The sequence below is a fragment of the Symphalangus syndactylus genome, chromosome 19, assembly GCF_028878055.3.
Source record: "Symphalangus syndactylus isolate Jambi chromosome 19, NHGRI_mSymSyn1-v2.1_pri, whole genome shotgun sequence".
Taxonomy (NCBI): Eukaryota; Metazoa; Chordata; class Mammalia; order Primates; family Hylobatidae; genus Symphalangus; species Symphalangus syndactylus.
This window is the reverse complement of record NC_072434.2, coordinates 45,173,998-45,193,829: the sequence shown is the minus strand read 5'-3', so window position 1 is coordinate 45,193,829 and position 19,832 is coordinate 45,173,998. Positions and strand designations below refer to the sequence as shown.

The 19,832-nt window shown below is 47.9% G+C and overlaps 1 protein-coding gene across 1 annotated transcript; it reads right to left on the bottom strand.

Moving 5' to 3' along the window:
• Positions 1 to 11,407: 11,407 nt before the first annotated feature.
• LOC129458821 (TIR domain-containing adapter molecule 1-like) lies at positions 11,408 to 13,587 on the bottom strand. The gene is given in 3 exon segments (XM_055235097.2): positions 11,408 to 12,274; positions 12,276 to 12,671; positions 12,673 to 13,587. Coding segments are annotated over 3 exon segments (2,133 nt in total). The 5' UTR covers positions 13,543 to 13,587.
• Between the last annotated feature and the right edge of the window lie 6,245 nt (positions 13,588 to 19,832).

Sequence of the window (19,832 nt, the reverse complement as noted above, 5' to 3'; positions counted from 1 at the left end):
TGCTTCTTTCAACAAATATTTTCTGCTCCTATGAGTCAGGCACTGTGCTAGATACCATAACACAGAAACATAGTGTCAATCAAATACGGTGTGGGCACTGTATGTCAAATTTAAAAATAAAATAAAAGTGCTATATAAGAAACCTCTCAGTGCCATGGAGGCAGGGTCCAGAGACATCTCCTGTGGATGACTGGGGCTGAGGTTTAAGGGATGAGTCTCAGTGATGAGATAGACGGGAGAGGGCACCTAGGAAAAGCGTCTTCAGGCAATCGTGGTTGAGTGAGCTGCAGCCATCGCAGCAGGAGAGTGAGGATCGCGGCCCATCTGGTGATTTGCTGTGGTTACGTTCTGTAAACTCGCCTCGGGTGCTGAAGTATTGCTTCTGGGGAAACACAAGGTAAGGTTCCTGCAAGCCTCTGGTCGCAATATTTTCAACTGCCAAGGCATCATTCATGTTCCATAGGTTCATTTTCCAACATCCCTGTAAAACAAGCCAGTCCCATCAGTGTTGAAAACTGCTCTCCACACACCCTTTTCCTGTAGAGTACTTCCTGATCTACAGAGCTGCCGCTCCTGAAAAGCTAACATTTTCCATGCCATGCTGCCTCTCGAAAGGTGCCAGCCAGGCAGCATTAGCTAAGGCCTCTTTTTGGCTCTCCTCACAACAGTGCCACCCGCTGTGCTTTCATTGGTCGTCATCTCATGAAGTCACAAATGTAGTTGCTTTTCCATGGTTTCCTTGGTTTCGCCACGCACTATGGGTGTTAGTTTTGCACTTTCCCGAGCAGCCTCGTGTACAGGTTGGTGAAGCTCCCCTTCCTCTTTCTGGATGCACTGTAGTGTTTGTCATTAGCGTTGAACTCACAGTTTGCAGCACTAGAACCCACACCTGAACCAAGCTTGGCTAACAAGCGTTTTCTCTGTAAGGCACATGACAGCCTTCTTGTTCATAAGGACACTAGACAGCGCTTCAGCATTATGCTTGGAGGCTGTTTCAAACGGTGAAATCTCCAACAACAAGCTCAAAAATGCAAAAGAAGTGGTACTATATAGACCATGAAAAGACTGGTTTACAGGTTGAGAGTCAGAACAAGAACAGAGCATGGGGCCCTGCATGGCCTATGCTGGGAGACCGATGGCTCAAATTGTTGCCCTGCTCTGCACATGTTTTCCTGTGACTGTGAAAATAACACGATTCAATAATCGGGGGTTAAAAATTAATTAATTTGGGGGACATGGGGCAGCAGTGGAGGGGAGGTGATGTATTAATTTGGGGCAGGAGTCGGTGTTCTGCAGGCATGGACTGGAAGTCGTAGCACTTCTGAGCTGTAGAGACCAAAGACATCTTTTAGTCGAATCCCCTTATCTATCTCGAAGAAGAAATCATGATTCCAAGGTGATGTGAGTTGCTTGCTTTAGGTCACACTGATTTCACATTGGGATACCTCGATTTCTAATGAGTAATAAAATCTTAAAAAACACACAAAGAAATGTTCATCATCACTGGCCATCAGAGAAATGCAAATCAAAACCACAGTGAGATACCATCTCACACCAGTTAGAATGGCCATCATTAAAAAAATCAGGAAACAACAGGTGCTGGAGAGGCTGTGGAGAAATAGGAACACTTTTACACTGTTGGTGGGACTGTAAACTAGTTCAACCATTGTGGAAGTCAGTGTGGTGATTCCTCAGGGATCTAGAACTAGAAATACCATTTGACCCAGCCATCCCATTACTGGGTATATAACCAAAGGACTATAAATCATGCTGCTATAAAGACACATGCACACGTATGTTTATTGCGGCACTATTCACAATAGCAAAGAGTTGGAACCAACCCAAATGTCCAACAACGACAGACTGGATTAAGAAAATGTGGCACATATACACCATGGAATACTATGCAGCCATAAAAAATGATGAGTTCATGTCCTTTGTAGGGACATGGATGAAACTGGAAAACATCATTCTCAGTAAACTATCACAAGGACAAAAAACCAAACACTGCATGTTCTCACTCATAGGTGGGAATTGAACAATGAGAACTCATGGACACGGGAAGGGGAACATCACACTCCGGGGACTGTTGTGGGGTTGGGGGTGGGGGTAGGGACAGTATTAGGAGATATACCTAATGCTAAATGACGAGTTAATGGGTGCAGGAAATCAACATGGCACATGGATACATATATAACAAACCTGCACATTGTGCACATGTACCCTAAAACCTAAAGTATAATTAAAAAAAAAAAAAACAAACTTTAGGATTATAAAAAAAAAAAAAAGAATTTGGAATTTCTCCTATTCAGTCACACTGGATATTTTCCCAATTTGGTTAAACTGAGATTTTAACAACTGTTAACCATTCCATGTACTAAGATGCTTATAGTCAAACTGTGCCTCTTAAACCTATTTTTATTGTATATTTAACAAATTTTGCTATAATGTTAAAAACAACATAACTCATCAAACTGCATTTTAATTTTAGTAAACACAAATTACACTGAAACAGGAGTGTTCCCTGGCCCCCCTCGCAGGAAGTGTGACAAGGGTGCGGCTTGCTGCCTGTTCAAACCCCTTACGGGAGGGGGATCACGCAGAGGGACAGGTCCAGGAGCCCAAGCGGGTGTGTGCTACAGTGTGGTCTTTTAGCCTTGGCATCTGTGGATGGCTTGAGTGTTAACCAGCTCAGTGGACCCTCAGCCTTTCTGCAAAGGCATTGTGACAGATTTCTGTGTCCCAAGCTCTTGTCCAGCATCCTAAAAGAATCAGGTCACACACACACTTGAAGAATAAATGCAGGGGTTTCACTGAGGGGTAGAAGTGGCTCTCAGTGGGATGGACGGGGAACTGGAAGGGGAAAGGGAGTGGGAAAATGATCTTCCCCTGGACTTTGGCTGCTGGACAGCCAAACTCCTCTCTTACCACCCCCAGTTGAACTCTCAGCGTTCAGGTGTTCCTCATCTTCTCACTTTCTCTGCCGTGCCATTCTGCTGTTTGTCTGCTTTTCTCTTCATCTCTTCATCTCTTCATCTGTTCCTGGAGCCTGGAGTTTGGGGTTTATATGGGTACAGGATACGGGGGTGTAGTGGGCCAAAGGGCAACTTTTTGGGTACGAAAACAGAAATGCCTGTTCCCAGTTAGGGCCACGGGTCTCCAGGCTTGAGGGTGGGGCCTTTGCTGGGGAACTGCCCTCTTCTATGCAGCATTCCCGTCTCCTTTCCATATCAATACCTCAATAAAATTTAGTTTTAAAAAATAGCACAGGTAAAAAGTTTGGCTATTTAAACTAAAAAGTAATTAATATCCTAAATTATTTTGTATACAAAGACCTGAGGATTTGAAATACTTTAATGATTGGAGCTCGTTCTCTCCTTTGAGGGCACCACTCACCCCTGAGCCATCTTGGTTTCCCCCACAAGGCAGCAGGAGTGCCCATGAATGAACATGGGTGAAATCATTGGATACAGATAGTAAATACATTCTATTTCCTGAAAAATATTACCTAACTACATGTCTAGATATGGAATTACATTTTCAAGCCAAGTTGGAATTTCAAATTGTAGCCCATTTGAAAATGCATACAAATGTGTGACATATACACCCAGAGGAAAAGAAGTCACAATTATGATAGAAAAAAGTGAGAAAATACCTCTTCCATGTAAGATTGAGCATTTTGGTTGATACTGTGATAAAAAATCTTGTAACTGATTCTCTTTTACATTGGTTTTTAGTGTCATTTGCACTCTGCCCAACTCAGATAAAATTGTATATGATGTAAATAGCAGGAAACTATAAATGGTGATATTGTCCTGAAGGGAAGCCACTTCATTTTTCAAAGGTTTCTTCCGCAGCAGGGATCCAGGAGTGTGCAGTGATGGAGTTTTGCATTTCTAGAGGAAACAGCAGGCAGGGTGTGTTCAGCTGGAAAGGGAGACGTCTAGGTTCCAAGGGCAAATCCCACCCCCTGAGAAGGGATTGGAGAGCCTGGGAAAGAGGCTGGGCTGCCTGTGATCCCCACCCCACACCCTGCCTCCTGCAAGACCCTAGAAGGTCCACACTTTGAGTTGTCAGCCAGAGACAGTGACTCAAAACCTCGGCTTTGGGCAGATGGCAGGCCTAGACACCAGGGATGAAAATAAAATGAAAATTGAAAATTACATACACGTAATGTTTCATATATTCTATATATTTTAATATAAATGCCAGAGGTTTTTGAACCAGAGCAACTCCATCTTGAATAGGGGCTGGGTAAATAAGGCCCTACCCTCAAGCCTGGAGAATCTTGAATAAGGCTGAGACCTACTGGGCTGCATTCCCAGGAAAGTATGCATTCTAAGTCACAGGATGAGATAGGAGGTCAGCACAAGATACAGGTCACAAAGACCTTGCTGATAAAACAAGTTGCGGTGAAGAAGCCAGCCACAACCAAGATGGTGATGAAAGTGGCATCTGGTTGTCCTCACTGCTCATTACACGCTAATTATGATGCATTAGCATTCTAAAAGACACTCTCACCAGCACCATGAGAGTTTATGAATGCCATGGCAATGTCAGGAAGTTATCCTATATGGTCTAAAAAGGGGAGGAACCCTCAATTCCAGGAATTGCCCACACCTTTCCTGGAAAGCTCATGGATAATCCACCCCTTGTTTAATATATAATCAAAAAGTAACAATAAGTACAAGCAGTTGAGCACCCTATTCCACTGCTCTGCCTATGGGGTGGCCATTCTTTTATTATTATTATTATTTTTATTTTTGAGACAGAGTTTCACTCTTGTTGCCCAGGCTGGAGTGCAATGGTGCAATCTCAGCTCACTGCAACCTCCATCTCCTGGGTTCAAGTGATTCTCCTACCTCAGACTCCTGAGTAGCTGGGAATACAGGCACCCACCACCATGCCCAGCTAATTTTAATATTTTTGGTAGAGACAGGATTACTCCATGTTGGTCAGGCTGGTCTCAAACTCCCGACCTCAGGTGATCCGCCCGCCTCCTCGGCCTCCCAAAGTGCTGGGATTACAGGCGTGAGCCACCGTGCTTGGCCACTGGAGTGGCCATTGTTTTATTCCTTTACTTTCTCTAATAAACTTGCTTTCGCTTTATGGATTTGCCCCATATTCTTTCTTGCATGAGATCCAAGAATTCTCTGTTGGGGTCTGGAACACTGCCCCTTCCCAGTAACATAAATATGTAATAAAACAAAGGTCCATAACTTGACCCAATTGGAAACACAAAATTTACTATAAGGATTTATATAACAAAGAGATAAAAGGGGCCCTTACTGGCGCTTGTGCCTGTGCAGCATGGGCTCCAGAATAACAAATGCTAAAATGCACCAATTGACAAAGCTTCATGAACTTAGTCAATGCTGAGACTCAAGTTACAGTTATACCTGCGAATCTCACTAAATTTAAACACTGCAATGCCAGTAATCCTGGCAAAATAACTATAGAGGAAAAATAGCCATGCTTTATTTTAATTGTAGCTTTGCCTAAATTTCACATACGCATACTACTCATTGCCCTAAAATATGCTCTAACACAAGGAATAATATATATGATTCAATTAAGTCTTTGGCACTTACAAATTGGCTTTGTCCTTGGAGGTTCCCAGTAAAAATAGTTAATATTGCTATAACTATGTGACAAATTGGACCTTGCAGGTCCCCAGATAAAATAGTTAATATGACTCTATGTAAGTTATAGCAAGATGTGTTAGTCTGCTAGGGCTACCAGAGACTGGATGACTTTAACAATAGAAATTTATTTTCTCATTGTTCTGGAGGCTGGAATTCCAAGACCAAGGTGTGGGGGATTTGGTTTCTCTGAGGCCTCTTTCCTGACCTGAGATGACCTTTCCTATGAGCACACCCAGCACTGAGGTCTCTTTATGTCTCCAAATTTCTCCTTTTATAGCGACACCTGTCATGTTGGATTAGGGCCCACTTTAATGGTCTCACTTTAACTTAACCACACCCTTTAAAGGCTGTATCTGTAAATTCAGGCACTTTCTGAGGTACTGGCGTAAGGGCTTCAGTATGTAATTTTGGGAGAGACACAATTCAGATGTACAGGACCTTCAAGTTTAAAACTTAATATATAAAACCTAATTAATAAAAGGGTGATTCTCTCCACTGCTTCTCCATTTGACAGCTCAGTCTTGCCTGTGCTTAAGCCTGGAAAAAATAAATGGTGCTTCACGGTGGATTACTACAACCTTAACATTGTAATCCTTTCATTAAGGCCTCATACCCAACATCCAGTATTATAGAACTTACTGACCCCATCCAATCAGCAACTGGTAAATATTTTGCTGTTATAGACTCGGCTATCATGTTCTGTTCAGTGCCTATTTCAATAGCCTCTCTGCCTTAATTCACCTTCACCTGCAGTGGGACACAGTACTTCTTCTCTAGGCCACCCATGGGGTACCCCAACAGCGTTGCCACCACATACAATCTTCATAGAGCTCTTAATTGCACCCAGCTTTCTCCAGGAGCTTAGGATGCCCCAGACCCTCATCCCAGGCAGCATTGCCCTAGAGCTCATGGCTGGAGATGACGTCACCACAGATGTCCCCAACCCAGCTCTGTCCTGGGAGCAGGATTCTGGCCTCTCTAGTTAGGCCTCAGAACTGGCTGATCACCTGGCTTTATAAACCTGGGTGTTTTCAGGGAAAATTTTGATCTCTACAAACCATGACATGTAGAGAGGGACACATCTGATTCAACAGTCCCTGATCCACTGATCCACGGACATATTTGCCCACAAGGAATAACCTAGAATCTCCCTCTGGTGGAGGTCAGGCGCATTACATGAGCTGAGTAGAGCTTAGTTTTTAATCACTAGACACAGGCAAGGTGTTTAAGTTATTACACTTTCAAGCAGCATGGCCCTCACTCACCCAAGGTGAGATAAACATTGCTGCAAAGGAACAATAGCTGCATTGTTGGAGTTTCACTTTTGAGGCGTGTGTGTATGTGTGTGTGTGTGCAAGTGTGTTTATTTCACAAAATACATTTTCAAATACTTCCTTACTCCAATCAACATTGCCCCTTTCTTTTAAATACATTTTTTGAAAACTAATAAGCCTATTTATTTATTTACTTACATTTTTTATTTACATTTCTTTACAAACTGTTTGCTATTAGTCTACAGTGAAAAGTCAACACTTTATAAAATAAGATTGGCATTTAGAAGCTTCTCAATTCTAATACTTTGAAAGGCTACACCCATTTTCAGAAAGTCTGGGCTATTCAAAATATTTTACAAAATTCTGAAACTTTGAAAAGCTGCAAGATTTGTTGACAGCAAGATGAGGCATGTTTTCTAATAGCCAGTTTTGTTCATTATATTATGAAATAAGCACTTTTTAAATAGCTTGAATTCTAAAATATATTTTTGAAAATCAATAATGATTTTTGTAAAAATAGAAAATCTGTTGTACCTTTATCTTAAAATTCACTTATCTATTTTCTAGATTTGATGTTTTGCCATTTTAAAGGATACTAGACAAGAGGATCTCAATTTGGATCACTATATTGGGCTCCTAATATCCTAATATAATTTTAAATCACCCCAAACAATGCATTATTACAATATACATCAGCATTTCCCAAACTGTGCTATAAGCTATGTATACTATTGATATTTTTCAGCTAAAATATACTTATAAATACATAAAAATATAAAAATATATTTATCTAGGTGTTGTTATGCAATAATGCACTTTTCAAAAAGAAACGATATACCAGTCTCAAGAATACCTGGAAGCTGCATGAAAATTCTTGATTCCTTTTATATATAGTGACAGAAAAAGATGTAAATCTAACAATTGGTTATTTTTATTGTATAAAGTTTTTTCTATAAGCACATGTGAATTAAGTATTCATTATTCCACATTCCCCATGTCACTGCCGCTGGGTGCCCACTGCACAGTTATTCTAACACTGCAGCTGCGGGTCTGAGGGTGGCAGACCGGGCACCTGCACTGAACCGCATTGGTCACATAGTTGGACCAGCCCTGAGCCGGGGGCGGAAACATCCTGACGTGAAAAGCTGTTTGCCAAGTACAATGACCACACGTTTCGTCTATTTTGAATACACCATCACAACAAACTCTACACTCTTGACAGATGAGACAGACAGATATGATCTTTGAACATGAGTGAGAAAGATGTTCACACAAACTCCCATCCTCCCTCACATGACTGGAGGATTAAAATGGCGGCGGGGGGGTGGTGGATGTTCAGCTCAGGGGCAGATCAGTGACACTGTTACAGCTATTTTAGGACCTGAAATATTTATATTATCCTATTCCAAACCCTAACACATAAATAATGAACTCAGAACTGTACACAAAGTGAAACAAAAAAACCACTCTGACAGTGTCCAGGTCTCTCATAAACTCCCCAGAAGTCAAGGAGGTCAAGGCTGATCTCAAACTCCTGGGCTCAAGCGATCTGCCCACCTCAGCCTCCCAAACCTCTGGGATTATAGGCATAAGCCACCGCATATGGCCTAGTAAGTTCTTTCGATATGTTTGGAATGAATGTGTTTCCAAGGATAAAAGCATACAATGACATCTTTCTTACCTGTAACATACCCAAAGAGCAGAGAGAGGGTCCCCAGGCTGGCTAAGCATCCAGAACACCGGGGGAGCTTTAAAAACATAGATATAAATTATTGTGCCTCATCCCTTACTTACTGAGTGACAATCCCAGGGATGGACGCACCCAGAGATCTGTCTTTTTAGAACTTCTCCGGCTCTCCAGGTGGTGCTGACAATCAGGCAGATTGAGAGCCAGTGCTGCAGGCAGCTCGTCCCAGACCTCAGGAGCAGGGGAGTCACCCAGGGCTAGGTCAGACTGAAGGTTCTCGTGCACCAGGGGTGGGGAGGGGCTTGAGAGTTGGCCTTTCCAACAAGCTTCCCAGAGGGGCTGGTTTGCTGAACCTCAGACCAGGCTTTGAGGGTGCACAGCACTCTTCCTCTAGGTGTGTGTCCACATACCTGGCACCTTTGTTGTTGCATTGCCCCAGGCATAAAGTGCAGGGTGCCCCCTCTACACCTTCAGCCCTGCTCTCTCCCCTGCTGACCCCCAAATCTCTGGGGCTTGGACTTGCCTTTATAAAGAGAGCTCTCAGCTCAAGGGTGGGCCCTTCCCGCCGGCCCCCTCTTCCCAAGGCCCAGCATCAGCAGGAGCTGCTCGAGCAATTCATCCTGAGGGGTCTATGTGGTGTGAAAGGCTGAGGGAGACTGTTCTGTTTATTGTCAAAGGCTAGAAAAGAAAGCCTGGAAACAAAGTCTGGTATTGCTCAACCCAGTGGTGATGAGAGACAAGATAGGGCGGGGTGTGGAGGAGACTCCCACACACAGCAGGATGGAGTGAGCGCCAATTCTTCCTTCTAACACTGGCACCAAAGAGGGACCGCTGTCCCTTCCCATAAAGGCAGTGGACAAATGGAAGCATCGCTTGGTGTGCTCCATTTGACCTTTGGGGCAGAAGAACAAGAGGAGCCCCATCCCAAGCACAGTGGATGCTGAAGGGGGTCCTGGGCTTCTCTTGATTCTCAATGTTAAGTTTGTTGATTGAATATAGTTGGTTAATGCGGACCCCAAGGCAAGGAAAAGACACAGGCCAAGAACCGGGGGCTTCAGTCAGCTCTGAAAAGTCAGGAAGAGCATTTCTTTTCTTTTTTTTTTTTTTGAGATGGAGTCTCGCTCTGTCACCCAGGCTGGAGTGCAGTGGTGCGATCTCGGCTCACTGCAAGCTCTGCCTCCCGGGTTCATGCCATTCTCCTGCCTCAGCCTCCCAGGTAGCTGGGACTACAGGCGCCTGCCACCACGCCTGGCTAATTTTTTGTATTTTTAGTAGAGACGGGGTTTCACCATGTTAGCCAGGATGGTCTCGATCTCCTGACCTCATGATCTGCCCGCCTCGGCCTCCCAAAGTGCTGGGATTACAGGCGTGAACTACCACGCCAGGCCAGGAAGAGCATTTCTAACATCCAAATGCAAACGTCTGCCACCCCGGGCTGCTCCCCTCTGGAAACTGCACTGCAGGGCACAGCAGGTCCCAGATTTGCCTTTCCTAATTCCCTGCACCACCCAGTTCCCGCCTCCCTCACTGTGAAGGATGAGAGGTCCACACAGACAGTTCTTTCTCACCTTTGAAATGGCAGTGGTGGCTGCAGCCTGGGAGCTGAGGTCATCCCAAGCTGGTGAGACCCCCACCAGGGGCCCTGGGTGCCTGCCGGCCACAGGCTGAGCCATCCAGGCTATGCACAGCCATGCCTCAGCCATCAGGATTTCCTTCCTGTGGAACTGGGCCTTCCATCCAGAGAGCCTGGCAGCAGAGAGCAGAAATGGACTTTCTCTCTGCTGCTGTAGAGGCTCTGACAGGTGAGGCACTTGCCCAACATCACACAGTGGCATCAGAGTCCAACCTTGGTGGGGGCATCAAGGCAGACTCCAAAGAAAAAGGAAGGGCTGCAGCAAAAACTGATAAATGTCCCTCAATGGCATTCATTCAAATTCATTCATTCATTCACTCATTCAGTCATTCATTCACTCATCCATTCATTCATTCACTTATTTACTCACTTGTTCATTCATGCACTCATTCATTCACTCATTCATTCATTCATTCATAGCTCACTGCAGCCTTCACCTCCTGGGCTCAAGCAATCCTCCCACTTCAGCCTTCTGAGTAGCTGGGACTACAGGTGTGCACCACCACGCCCAGCTAATTTTTGTATTTTTGAAGAGATGGGGTCTCACCATGTTGCCCAGGCTGCGCCCTCCCCCGACTCCACAATATCTTTTCCCTCCACCTTTCCTGGTATTAGAACCCAGACTCGGGAGGCCCATGGCCACTCAAAAGGACTACATTTCCCAGCGTTCCTTGCGACAGGAGCAGGGCCATGTGATTTTATTCTGGCCAATGGGATGAGGGCAGATTCTGGTTTACGCCCTCCAAGAAGAAGCGGCCACTTCCTGCTTCTGGTTCCCTCTTGCAGGAGCAGGAGCCACGTGTTTTATAACAAATAGCCAGGCAGAAGGTGTCCCAGAAGACAATGGCGCTGCGGAAGCATTCAATAAATATTTATTATAATTAAAAGACAATAGCAATACCCTTCCCACCAAGACCCCTCACCCAGAAATAGAGAGATTGGAACTGTAAACACTGTACCCAGTTCTGACTACCCTGAAAGCCAGGACATCATCAGCCCGTCTGGTCCTAAATGAAGCGCTCCCGGGCAATGTCCTGAAAGTGGCAGATGACCCCATCTTCCACGGTCCACAGGGCACGAGGCAGACCGAAGTGGTCTTTGGGGTCCTGCCCAAAGCTGATGCCTGGGTGCAGGTGTGTTCCCCAGGTGGTCAGGCAAGGATACACGGTCATTCCGCCTCCTGTGTCTTGTCCTCGGGCGCCTGGAACCCTCTCTGGTTCCACATGTGGTTGTTCAGTCCCAACTGTACCATCTGTGCATGGTGGATAATGAGGGGTTGCAGTCCTGGGCTCTGAGGGAGTGCAGGTGAGGCCGTAGGGAAGGCTGGGGGCTGCAGGAGGGGCAGGGACTGTGGGAAGGCTGCTGGCTGTGGGGAGGGCAGTGGGGGGGTGCCAGCCTGCCACGCATGCAGGGGTGGCGGCTGCGGGCACCCCGGCCGAGTGGGAAAGGGTGGCGGGACTCCCAGAGACACCTGGCCCCCAAAGGGCATTTGAGCCCCAAAGGGCGCCCCAGTCCCAAATGACATGTGGCTCCCAAAAGCCACCTGGAGCTTCTCCATCTGTGCCTGATAGGACAAGTAGCTCTGGAGGTAGGCCGAGTAGGCCGCGTTCAGGGCCGCCGCCTGCATCCGCTCACCGTCCAGGTGTTGGCTCTGTTGCCGCAGGGCTCGGGTGTCCTGTTCCTTCCTCCACATGGCCTTTCGGGCCTGAAGCCTGTGGGGCTTGAAGGTGTTGGCCACCTTCCTGGCGAAGATCTGGGACTGTTCATCCAGCCGCACCAGCCCGGAGAGCAGGCTGGCCGTGTTGGAGCTCAGCTGGGCTGGGGAGCTCTCCAGGGACAGGAAGGGGATGACAGTCTGGCGACCCCTGTCGCTGAGGTTGCTCATCATGGCTTGGTTCACCTGGTGCAGGCTCAGGTGACAGTCAAGGTTGGAGGTGAGAAGTAGGATGATGAAAGCTGAGTGGTCTATGGCATCCTGCAGGCAGCTCAGCTCCCCACGCCCTGGCACCTGGAAATCCTTGCAGACGATGGCCCCCGTCGGGCACGCCAAGGGCCTCCAGCTTCTCCCGGACCCGCAGGGTGATGTGCTCGTCCGCCCTGGCATGGAGGATCACAAAGTTATAGAATTTCTGTTCCGATGACGATTCCAGGGAGGAAGGGAACGGGGAGGAAGGGGTCAGGTGAGCTGAACAAGGGGCTGATGGAGGAGGAGGAGGAGGAGGAGGGAATGTTTCTGGGGTGGTGGAAGTAGGTGGGCATGGCTTGGTATTTGGAGAGGTGGTGTCTTCCACAGAAAGTTGGAGTGGCGTCTGGTCTTTGACAGGGCAGTGGTTTTTGACAGGCTTCAAAATGGGCGAGGGGAGAGACTGGGGTCCTGCAGACCCCACAGTGCACTCCACCGGATAGTGGGTGCTGGTTTCTGGAGCTGCAGGGGGTGTCAGGGAGGCCAGTTGAGGTTGCATCTGGGGCTACTTTGGGAAGCCCAGGGGGTGGGCTGCTTGGCAGCTCTGGGGGGCTGGCAATCTCCCCCGATGGCGGCCAGCTCATCTCCTCAGGCTCCCGGCAGCCACCGGGGACAAGCTCAGGCACCAAGCTGGCCTGGGGGTCGTCACAGAGCTTGCTGGGCCCATGTGGGCTGTGGTGCAGGCTAAGGAAGGGCATGGTGGGGGACTGGCTGATTTCCAAGTTGCTGGCCAGGGATGCGGGGCTGTCCATGGATCGCAGGGAGAACCCTTGGCTCCAGCCCAAAACACCATCGATGGGGCATGGGAGGCTCCTGGTCCCAGAGAACGAAGCTGAGGATGGTGGGAGGCAGCCCAGATTGGACTGGAGCATCCAGATGCTCCCTGGATCCCCAACAATGTCCCACCCACACCGGTTTCAGGCCTCATCCTGAAGTTCCCCCAGCTGGTGGTCGTCCCTGGAGCTGGGGCTGCAGAGTGCTTCCTGGTCGGTCACGTCCCGCAGTGAGGCTGGGCACAGCTTCTCCTCAGCCAGCAGGTGGTACAAGCGGGCCACAGCCCAGGACACGTCTGGGGGCTCTTCTGAGTCCTCAGTGCTGTCCACGCCAGCCCACTGGCGGGCCACCAGCCGGGCCACTGCATCGGCCTTCAATGCCACTACGGAGATCCTGGCCTCGGTTTCCTGGCCTAGCTTCAGGAGAACCATGGCATGCAGGAGGTCCTGCCCCTGGCAGCCTGGGCGTGGGGTCTTCAGTTTGTGCTTCAGATACAGGAGCGTGTCCTGGCCTGCTGCACCTAGAATGTTGAAGGCGCTAGGAAGTGACGGGCCCGTGCAGGCCATGGGCACAGGTGGGTGCAGGCTCGGGCAGCAGAAACTGGGAGTGGTGAAGGCATGTTCCACACTGCCCGCCTTCAGCATGCCCAGTGTCCCCTACCCATTCACTGTTTCAGGTTCTGCGGGAGCTGCCTGAGCAGATCTGTAGGAAACAGGAGAGGCAAACACAGTTACCTCTAAGAAAGGTCAGCACCGGAAGGCGGCCCACACACCCCCACCTGCTTTCCCTGCCTGCCACCCAGACCTAGCCAGGTGACCTTCAGCAACACGTCACCTCCTTCAACTTCCAACTTCCATTTCTTCCTCTGCAAAATGCTATGAGGCCAGTGTGGTGGCTCATGTCTGTGATCTCAGCACTTTGGGAGGCTGAAGCTGGAGGATCTCTTAAGCCCATGACTTCGGGACCAGCCTGGGCAACATAGCCAGACTCCGTCTCTACTAAAATTTTAAAAATTAGCTGGGCTGGGTGAGGGGACTCATGCCTGTAATCCCAGCACTTTCAGAGGCCGAGGCTGGGGGATCACCTGAGGTCAGTAGTTCAAGACCAGCCTGGCCAACATGGTGAAACCCCATTTCTACTAAAAATACAAAGAATTAGCCAGGTGTGGTGGTGCACTCCTGTAATCCCAGCTACTCGGGAAACAGGCAGGAGAATCACTTGAACACAGGAGGTGGAGGCTGCAGTGAGCCAAGATCATGCCACTGCACTCCAGCCTGGGCAGCAGAGTGAAATTCTGGCTCAAAAAACAAAAAAAGTAGCTGGGTGTGGTGGCACGTGCCTGTTGTCCCAGCTACTTCGGAGGCTGAGATGGGAAGATCGCTCAAGCCCAGGAGGTTGAGGCTGCAGTGAGCTATGATGGTGCCACTTCACTCCAGCCTGGGCAACAGAGCGAGACCCAGTCTCAAAAAAAAAAAAAAAAGCTATCATCTGATACTTACCTGGTGTTACCTGAGAGGTAAACACTATTACACTATTTTCCCCATTTACAGACGAAGAAAGTGAGACACACAGAGGTGATGTCACTTGCCCAAAGTCACATTATCAGTGGATGGCAGAGGACGGATTTGAACCCAGGCAGTCTGGCTGTGGAGGCTGTGCGCCTAATGGCATACACTTATAGACTTCTTTTGGGCAATTGAGTTGCATTAACACACAGAAACTTCTGAGCTTGATGACTGAAAGCCAGTAGGTGCTCAATACATGCTTGCTAAATAAGTAGTCAGCCTCGGCTGGGCATGGTGGCTCACTGTAATCCCAGCACTTTGGGAGCCTGAGGTGGGCGGCTCGTCTGAGGTCAGGAGTTCAAGACCAGCCTGGCCAACATGGTGAAACCCTGTCTCTACTAAAAATACAAATAATTAGCTGGGTGTGGTGGCGGGAGCCTGTAGTCCCAGCTACTCAGGAGGCTGAGGCAGTATAATCGCTTGAATCTGGGAGGCGGAGGTTGCAGTGAGCCAAGATCGCACCATTGCACTCCAGCCTGGGCGACAAGAGAGAAACCCCATCTCAATAAATAAATAAATAAAGTAGTCCGCCTTCTAGATGGTCCTCAAGGACCAGCATCCTGGTATTTGCAGTCTTGTGCAGTCCTTCCAACACTGTGCCAGGGTTAGACTATGAGATTAACAGAATATGGCAAGGGAGCTGGGCGCCACATCTGCTCATTTTTCAAGAGAAGCCAGAGATCTAGATTTTTAGAAATCTGCTCATTTTTGTCGGGATGACAATTCCAATATTTTTAAGAGACCTTGTGAATTTAAAAAAAAGTTTGGGCTGTGCGCAGTGGCTCGCACCTGTAATCCCAGCACTTTGGGAGGCCGAGGCAGGCAAATCATGAGGTCAGGAGGTGGAGACCAGCCTGGCCAACATGATGAAACCAAGTCTCTACTAAAAATACAAAAAATTAGGCCGGGCGCGGTGGCTCACGCCTGTAATCCCAGCGCTTTGGGAGGCCGAGGCAGGTGGATCACAAGGTCAGGAGATCGAGACCATCCTGGCTAACACGGTGAAACCCCGTCTCCACTAAAAATACAAAAAAATTAGCCAGGCGAGGTGGCGGGTGCCTGTAGTCCCAGCTACGCGGGAGGCTGAGGCAGGAGAATGGCGTGAACCCCAGGGGGCGGAGCCTGCAGTGAGCCGAGATCGCACCACTGCACTCCAGCCTGGGTGAAAGAGCGAGACTCCTTCTCAAAAAAAAAAAAAAAAAAAAAAAAAATTAGCCGGGCATGTTGGCAGTCGCCTGTAATCCCAGCTACTCAGGAGGCTGAGGTAGGAAAATCGCTTGAACCTGGGAGGCAGAGGTTGCAGTGAGCTGAGACCGCACCACTGCACTCCAGCCTGGGCAACAGAGCAAGACTCCATGTAAAAAAGAAAAAAGTTTGGAGCCAGGCCTGGTGGTGTGTGCCTATGGTCCCAGCTACTGAGGAGGCTGAGGCAGGAGGATTGCTTGAGCTGACGAAGTAGAGGTTGCATGGAAGGATACATACATAGCATTCATTCATTAATTTAAGAAGTAATTGTTTGGCCAGGCATGGTGGCTCATGCCTGTAATCCCAGCACTTTGGGAGGCTGAAGCAGGCAGATCACAAGGTCAGGAGTTCAAGACCAGCCTGGCCAACATAGTGAAACTGTCTCTAATAAAAAAAAAAAAAATTTAGCCAGGCATGGTGGCGTGTGCCTGTAATCCCAGCTACTTGGGAGGCTGAGGCAGGAGAATCACTTGATCCTGGGAGGTGGAGGTTGCAGTGAGCCAAGATCACGCCACTGCACTCCAGCCTGGGCAAAAGAGCAAGACTCCATCAAGACAAACAAACAAAAATAAGTAATTTTGAGCCTTAAGAAGTAATTTTTAGCCAGGTGTGGTGGCTCACGCTGGTAATCCTAGCACTCTGGGAAGCCAAAGCGGACAGATCACTTGAGGTCATGAGTTTGAGACCAGCCTGGTCAACATGGTGAAACCCCCGTCTCTACTAAAAAAAAAAAAAAAATTGCCAGACATGGTGTTGGGCACCTGTACTCCCAGCTACTTGGGAGGCTGAGGCAGGAGAATCACTTGAACCCAGGAGGTGGAGGTTGCAGTGAGCCAAGATCGTGCCACTGCATTCCAGCCTGGATGACAGAGCAAAACTCCATCTCAAAAAAAAAAAGTAATTTTTTCAGCATCTGCCATATATTGGGTACCAGTGAATATATCAGTATGCAGACAAGGAAAAACAGCAATAAACTCTTCCCTGGTGCAACTGACTGTTTAATGGTATGTTAGTTATGTGTAATATATAAGCATCATATATATTACATATGACAATATAATGGGCATGTGTGGATACACACACACACTTACATGCAACCACTTATTTGAGGACTTACTACATGCTATATTGTGCTCCCCTCTGTTTAAACTGGGCACAGTCCTGCCTCAGGAATTTTGCACTGGCCGCTCCCTCTACCCATATCACTGTTACCCCCCAGGTACCCCTATGGCTCACTCCCTTATCCTCCTTCATGTTTTTGGATAAGTCTGCCCTGATCCCACTGTACACATCTCCCTTTGACAGGGGCCACAAAATATGGCCCACCATTTTTTTTTTCTTTTTCTTTTTTTTCTTTTTTGAGATGGAGTCTCACTCTTGTTGCCCAGGCTGGAGTGCAATGGCACGATCTCGGCTCACCACAACCTCCGCCTCCCAGGTTCAAGCGATTCTTCTGCCTCATCCTCCCACGTAGCTGGGATTACAGGCATGCACCACCATGCCTGGCTAATTTTGTATTTTTAGTAGAGACAGGTTTTCTCCATGTTGGTCAGGCTGGTCTCGAACTCTCAAACTCAGGTGATCCACCCGTCTCGGCCTCCCGAAGTGCTGCTAGGATTACAGGCATGAGCCACCCCACCCGGCCTTTTTTTTTTTTTTTTTTTTTTTTGAGACAGAGTTTCCTTCTTGTTGCCCAGGCTGGAGTGCAATGGTGCAATCTCAGCTCACCACAACCTCTGCCTCCCAGGTCCAAGTGATTCTCCTACTTCAGCCTCCCAGGTAGCTGAGATTACAGGCATGCACCACCATGCCTGGCTAATTTTGTGTTTTTAGTAGAGACAGGGTTTCTCCGTGTTGGCCAGGCTGGTCTTGAACTCCCAACCTCAGGTGATCCGCCTGCCTCAGCCTCCCAAAGTTCTGGGATTACAATCATGCCACTAAGCTGGCCAATTTTGTTTTGTTTTGTTTTGTTTTGTTTTGAGATGGAGTCTTGCTCTGTCGCCCAGGCTGCAGTGCAGTGGCGCGATCTTGGCTCACTGCAACCTCCACCTCCCGGGTTCAAGTGATTCTCCTGCTTCAGACTCCCGAGTAGCTGGGACCACAGGCGCCCACCACCACGCCCAGCTAATTTTTGTACTTTTTATAGAGATGGGGTTTCACCATATTGGCCAGGCTGCTCTCTAACTCCCGACCTTGTGTGATCCGCCCGCCTTGGCCTCCCAAAGTGCTGGGATTATAGGTGTGAGCCACTACACCCAGCCAATTGCTTTTATAAATAAAGTTTTATTGCAACACAGACATCCTCACCCATTTACATATCATCGATGGCTACTTTCTCACTAGAGTGATGGAGTAGCTACAACAGAGACCTTGTGGTCTACAAAGTGGAAAATATTCACTCTCTGACCCTTGACAGAAAAAGTTTGTAGACACCTGGGTTATGAGACAGGCATGTGATTTTTTTTTATTTTCCATTCCACAGAGGGGCAAACATGACCGAGATCACACAGCTAGTGACTGATAGAGCAGCCATTTGATGCCAATGTTTGTAACTATAACACTAAGTGCCTTTTAATTAGCATGGAGCATGACTGGCTATTACGGGTTTAATCGTGTCTCTCCCCAAAATCATATGTTGAAGTGCCAAACTCCAGTAGCTCAGAATGTGACTTTATTTAGAGAAAAGGCCTTTTTTTGGTTTGTGTTTGGCTTTGGTGTTTTTGTTTGTTTGTTTTTGATGTTGAAAGTATTTTTATCTGGCCGGGCATGACGGCTCATGCCTGCAGTCCCAGCACTTTGGGAGCTGGAGGTGAGTTGATCACTTGAGATCAAGAGCTTGAGACCAGCCTGGCCAACATGGTGAAATCCTGTCTCCACTAAATATACAAAAATTAGCCAGGCATGGCCAGGCACAGTGGCTCACATCTGTAATCCCAGCACTTTGGGAGGCCATGATGGGCAGATCACCTAAGGTCAGGAGTTCGAGACCAGCCTGGCTAACATGGTGAAACTCCATCTCTACTAAAAATGCCAAAATTAGCTGGGCGTGGTGGCTGGTGCCTGTAGTCCCAGCTACTCGGGAGGCTGAGGCAGGAGAATGGCATGAACCTGGGAGGCAGAGCTTGCAGTGAGCCAAGATAGTGCCACTGCACTCCAGCCTGGGTGACAGAGCGAGACCCTGTCTCAAAAAAAAAAAAAAATTAGCCAGACATGGTGGTGTGCACCTGTAATCCCAGCTACTCAGGAGGCTGAGGTGGGAGGATTTGTTGAGGCTGCAGCAAGCAAGCTAAGATCTCACCACTGCACTCCAGCCTGGGCAACAGAGTGAGACCCTGCATCAAAAAAAAGAAAAGGTGGGGGGCATTTAGATACAGACATAGAGCTGCACAGAAGGAAGATGATGCGAGGTGACCCAGGAAGAAGGCAGCCGTCTGCAAGCTAAGGAGAGTCCTCAGAAGGAACCAACTCTATGACACCTCGATCTTGGACTTCCAGTCTCCGTAACTATGAGAGAATAAATTTCTGTTGCTTAAGCCATCCGGTCTGGGGCACTTTATTACCGCAGCCATAGCAGCTAATACACTGCAGACGCTCACTGTCTAGACCAGCCTAAACACTCTCTGTCTGTGTTGTCCAGTATGGCAGCCCCCAGCTACCTGTGCCTACTGGGCACCTGAAATGTGGCTGTGGTAGTGAAGAGACATTGAATTTTAATTATTATTATTTTTTTGAGATGAAGTCTTGCTCTATCACCCAGGCTGGAGTGCAGTGGCACGATCTTGGCTCACTGCCACCTCCCTCTCCCAGGTTCAAGCGATTCTCTTGCCTCAGCCTCCCCAGTAGCTGGGATCTCGGACACATGCCACCACACCTAGCTAATTTTTGTATTTTTAGTAGAGACAGGGTTTTGCCATGTTGGCCAGGCTGGTCTTGAACTCCTGACCTCAAGCCATCTGCCCGCCTTGTCTTCCCAAAGTGCTGGGATTATAGGTATGAGCCACCATGACTGGCTTGGATTTTAACTTTTATCCAATTTTTTTTTTTTT